Raw genomic sequence first — 5,837 nt, 5'->3', positions numbered from 1 at the left:
TGCTTGCAGATCTGAATGTGGGATGCCCATAATGTGCTGGCTTTTTGTGCTCATGGATTACGAAGTGCAGCTTGCATTATTGATATTTGACTTGTGACTGTGGGGACAAATGGAGCAGGCAGGTGATATTGTGCTGACAGTAAATCAAAAGTAAAAATAAAAGTAAAAATAAAAGCTACCAATTAAGAGCTACAGCATCAAAACATCACAATATAAATATATATATATATATATGCATAATTATATGTATATGGGTGGATGATGAGTTTTTTTTTTCAATTTTATAATTTGGAGAGTATTGCAGTTATCATCGCATCACTTTGAATACTATGGTGTGACACCAAATCCGTGAGGTGAAACCTGTCCGCCCATTGACATGTCCCTAATAATTTATCAAGGTAAACTCTCAAGAGGGAATCGAACCCGTGAATGGGCAGGCAGCGGAGAATTACCAGGCGTGCGTCAATGAGCAGGTGACTTTTACTCCCGGATTTGGTGTCGCGCCATAGTATCCAAAGTGGTGCGATGGCGGTTGAAGTTTTCAGGTTATCAAATAATAATAATAATATGGGTGGGCTGGGGTGAAAATTTGCAGAGATGGGATTTTTGTCATATTGCAGCAAGCTAGGCTGGGGGGAGGGTAGAAGCATTCTGCACCTCCTTTTGCCTTTTGTCCTTTTTAACTTATTTGTTTGGGTGAGAAGAAGTCACGTGAATGCGTTTCCGGCCTCTTCCTTGCTTAGATTAATTATATCATTCCCTCTTTTCATTTTTATTTTATATATTCACATACATACAGAACACATACAAAAGCTTTAGTTAACTAATTGCTCACTTTCCTTTAGTTTTAGCCTATACATACATAGCCTGTGTTATCCACAGGTTACCCACCTTTGTGGGACAACAGCCACAGCAAGATATATCATCATAGCTTGTGTCCCTCTCAGCTTCATGCCTGATAAAATCTTTGCCGTTTAAAAAAAAAAAAGATATATCATCATTGCATGCCTTTTAGACTTTTCATATATTCATCTCTCTCTCTCTCTGTCCCTCTCTCTCTATTATATATATGTGCATATAGACACACATATCCAACATTATTATTACCTTAATTTGGTGGAATGAACCATATATAGCATACCATATCTTCTTTCTTTTCTTTTCTCTCTCTCTCTCTCTCTCTCTCTGATCATCTTTCTCTGCATGACTCCTCCACTCTATGTGATGAACCCACCACCCTCCTCACCTTTTCCTCTTGTAGAGTCCTCAAAGGAAGACCATCACCAAGTACTTCTTCAACTACCTTTTGCTCCACAACAGCAGCAATTACCAGCAGCTGCATCTTCTGATCTCTCCTTTTATATTTCCCTCACCTACTCAAATCAACAAGATCAAAGAGGGACCATCAGTACTAACCCCGCAGAGTTACAAGTATATGATCACGAGCACAAGGCAAGAAAAGATCACTGCTACCTAGCTTTTTTGTTCTTGATCCTCAATTGTCTACTGTTTTTTGTTTTTGAGTTTTATAAGTATGATCACTCAGGTACTCAAGTAGTGTTTGGGAGCATGGATTTTTACGTATCTCACCTAGTGATTTAATTTCTTCCTTGATCTCAGACTGAAAAGTGCAGTTATCCCAATCATCATGGTGGATCATCAAGTACTGATCAGCTTCAAGCATTCTCATCATCTTCTACTGATCCACTTCCACACATGAACGTTAACGATGGTGATCACAGCAAAGACCGCTATGATCAAAACGGAAGCGCTGATATTGATCATAGCAGTAATGGGTCAAAGTGGATGTCCTCAAAGATGAGGCTGATGCAGAAGATCAAGAACAATTCAAATTCCAAACCTGCTGCAAGAATAGTGCAAGGGTCTCAGCAGAAGGACAACAATATTAGTAACGGTCAGAAGATCAATTCTCCCAACAACAGTAGCAGTAGTAGTAGTAGTACTACTACTACTACTAGAGTCTGCTCCGATTGTCACACTACTAAAACCCCTTTATGGAGGAGCGGCCCCCAAGGCCCCAAGGTTAGTCAAATATTGTTTTTGAAAACAGAAGGTTAGTCAAATATTGTTTAATTTAATTAATTCCCTTCATACTTGATTCCCTCTCTCTCTCTCTCTCTCTCTCTCTCTCTCTCGGATTTAGTTCCCTTATTCTTGTGCACCAAGCCGATGGTATGCTCCATTGAACATATATATATATACATAGTCTTTTTCGCTAGGCTATCTGTTTAATTTCTTGTTGATTTTCTTTCTATATTATTGTAGACACTTTTTAATGCTCAAAGAGGATTAATGAAGTACTATATAACTAAGATAATTATGAAAATGACATCATTTCGGTGCAGTCACTATGCAACGCCTGTGGGATTCGTCAGAGGAAAGCTAGAAGAGCGGCGATGGCAGCAGCAGCAGCTGCCGAAGGAGCAGTCCATGCTGGTGATCGCATACTATCTATGCCTGTGGTGACTAATAAGCACAAGGTAGTGCAAAAAAAGGAGAAGAGATCATCCCGGAAGAGAAACAATGAGCGATTCAAGAAACAGATCCATTGTCGCGGTTCGAAGGAGCTTGTCTTCGATAACTTCGCTCTAAGTTTGAGCAAGAATTCAGCTTTTCGACGAGTATTCCCACGCGATGAGGAAGAAGCTGCGGTCCTGCTCATGGCACTGTCTTGTGGCCTAGCTTAATCGTTCCAAGCTAGTTAAAATATTTTTTGACCCATTGATTTGCTTCTCTTGATTTTTTCTTTTCTTATCTTAGGACTCTCATGATCCATATCTTGAGGGTGTGTGTGTGTGGAGAGGGAGAGAGATGAGATATCTTTTAGTTAAGCACATATGGGGTAGACTAAAATATGGTTTGCTTCATTTCTGCTAGTGTTTGAGTGAAGAATAAGATAATAAAATATCCCAGGTTTTCTAGCTAGCGCTATATATGTATGGATCATGTTCACTCCTTCATTAGCTAGTACGATTAATTTCACTATTTAACTTTAATTTACTTTAAGCTTTCAATTTAAGTACTCTCTTGTATCTTCTCAAAGCTAGGGCTTTTTTTTTTTTCTTTTTTTTCTTTTTTTATATCAATAATTTTGCTTTATGTTTGTGTGGCAAAATTGCTGAAAATAAATCATCATTGATCTAAACTCCAACATATGCATGTACATGAGATTGATGTCAATATTGTAGGACATAACATAGATTGGGAATTAAGATTAATATTAATTCACAATCATCACACAATCTCCAAGTTCATATGGAATTAAAGAGCACCACTTGCAAGTCTCAACATTTTTCTAATTTTTATTTGGATACAATGGTGTCGTGGGGCCTTTGGATACTTAAGAAATTTATTGGAATAACGCACCTACACTCTACTCTTCTCAATATTAATACTTCTAGTCATGCGCTAGTACCTTAATTATTACATCAATATTGTACAAAAACTATATATGCACCTAATTTAAAAATAAATTCACTATCAACTCATTTTCCATTTAATGGCTTGATGATTATATATGTAATAACCCAAGAAAAAAAAAATGAATAACAATAATAATAATAGTTAGTATTAAAAAAGAAAGTGTTTCTCTGTTAGGATCCTTGATTCCATGTTTGATGCTTAAGAAAGACCTTGTCTAAGCGAGTGCTCAGAGACCATTGCTGCTCAGTCGCTCCCTGGAGGTCGGCCTGGTCAAAATGAAATTTCATAGGATAAAACAGGGTAAACACTATTTATATACGTACATAAAATAATGTTTTGACTGATACAATTTATATAAATATATGATAAAATAATAATAATATAGGTATCCTATGCGGGGCCCACAAGACTGTGTGGGGCCCACATGAGTCCCGAAACCGTATGGAGGTTTACATGAATCTCAAAGCTATTTAGGATGCATAAAATCGTAGAAGAATTATTCGAATTACGTAGGATCCATTCGGGTCTCGAAGTTGTGTGGGGCCCACAAGACCGTGTGGGGCCCACATGAGTTTTCAAAATTTAAATTTAATTCTTATTCAAAAATAAATAATAAAATAAATAAATACTAAAAATGGTTCAAAATTAATAACAATGATAATAATGATTAAAAAAAATAATAAAATAGTAAAATAATTAATTAACTAATTGATTAATTAATTAGGTAAGTGATTAATTAAAAATTTATTTAATGGGAATGGTGGCAAGCACTCCCACATGGCCTCCATCCCCATCCCATACTCAACTCATACCTTACCCATCCCTTGCCCATTCTTTAATTTTTAAAAATTATAATTTCACTCATCTCCCCACACTTTTATAAATTTCATTTCTTCCCCAAAATTTTCCTATAAATAGGGAGCTCTCAACCTTCATTTTTCACAACAATTTTCCAAGGAAGAGAAGGATTAGTGAGTGAAAGAATTTGTGGTGGAGAGAGAATTTTGAGTAAGTTCTCACTCACCCACTCTTTCTGATCTCATTGTTTAAAGATAGTTTTTGTGTTCGTAGTACACGGTAAAAGAAGAAGGTAAGTAAATTTTGATTATGTTAGTTTTTTTTTTTATTTAAAATTCATACCCGAGTTTATTTTATAAGTAAATTTCAATTATGTTAATTAGTTCCACAAAATTTTCATGAGTTTATTTTTACTCGTATTTAATTATACCAGTTCTATCTTTAATATACTTGCATCTATTTTTGGGTTAAAAAATGTTCTAATCCCCTTGGGTAAATTTTCAGCATTTATTTCTATTCAAAAATAAAATTATATATATTTTTAACACAAAAATTGTGTGGCATGAGTTTATTTGTACGTTACATTTTTTATGAAAATATGAGTAAAGATGAGATTTTCACGATATTATTTTAAATTGCATAAATTATAATAAGATGATTTTAAAACCCCTTATGGCAACGAAAGTTCAAAATTACAGATGCTCGGTACCGCAGCTTAAAGTATATACGGATCAGAGTGCACCCACACTGTTTATAGAGTGGTTATTTATGTTAGTGGATTTCTCCTGAGTGCACACCTAGTTCCGGACCAGGACTTAATAAGGAAAATCTCACTTAAAGTTTACGTACGTTGATTTAGTTTGGTCGGCCAGCCAGTTAAGTCCAGTCTTCGGACCACACAACCCAGTCATGGGGGTAAACATGACTTATGGCAAAAAGGCCTAAGGGTGATTTTTTTATATATATAATATATGTTTATACATATTTAATTACGTGTACAAAGTTACTGATGATTTGAAGGAAAAGTGTAAGTTTACGTGAAAATGATCATTCTGGTGCTTAAATGACGATCTAAGGAAAACGTATAAGGAAAATTATATGTATGTTTATCATAAAATATTTTTACAGTTTTAAAGTTAAAAGTTTAATTTAACAGTTATAGTAATGATTATAAAAATTTACCGTTGAAATTGATGATAAAAGTTTTATGCAGAAATTTTTAAATTTATATTTATTCTAAAAGCAGTATTGAAGTTATAGTATTGAATATTGTTTTACGAAATTCTTTAAAATCTCATTTTGGCCACACACTAATAATAATCTTATTTACTTACTGAGCGTCGTCTCACCCCAAACGTATTTTATTTCAGATAACTCTGAAGGACATGTCGGAAAACAAGCTTAGCAAGCATGCGGGTGGGGATTAGAAAAATAAAGATTGATTAGAAATATTAGTATGGTTTTAGATATTTATGTTTGTGTAATTTTTCTTCTTTTGAAATAAATGATTGTAATATGGATGATTAGCGTTCTGGTTTAATAAAAATTGAGTTTATTTTACTTCCGCTGTAAATCAGTAGTAAAAAGTTAATATC

At 34.7% G+C, this 5,837-nt stretch overlaps 1 protein-coding gene across 1 annotated transcript; it reads left to right on the top strand.

Annotated features, from left to right (window-relative positions):
• Window positions 1-1,024: 1,024 nt before the first annotated feature.
• Window positions 1,025-2,954, top strand: LOC131152240 (putative GATA transcription factor 22). The gene is made up of 3 exons (XM_058103998.1): window positions 1,025-1,452; window positions 1,621-2,043; window positions 2,367-2,954. Exons 1-3 carry the CDS (start codon window positions 1,204-1,206, stop codon window positions 2,706-2,708), a joined length of 1,014 nt encoding a protein of 337 aa, XP_057959981.1. The 5' UTR covers window positions 1,025-1,203; the 3' UTR covers window positions 2,709-2,954.
• The last annotated feature ends 2,883 nt before the right edge of the window (window positions 2,955-5,837 follow it).

The sequence above is a fragment of the Malania oleifera genome, chromosome 3 (genome assembly GCF_029873635.1).
Source record: "Malania oleifera isolate guangnan ecotype guangnan chromosome 3, ASM2987363v1, whole genome shotgun sequence".
Lineage (NCBI taxonomy): Eukaryota > Viridiplantae > Streptophyta > Magnoliopsida > Santalales > Ximeniaceae > Malania > Malania oleifera.
The sequence above is the reverse complement of the archived record's forward strand: the minus strand, read 5'-3'. Positions and strand labels throughout refer to the sequence as shown.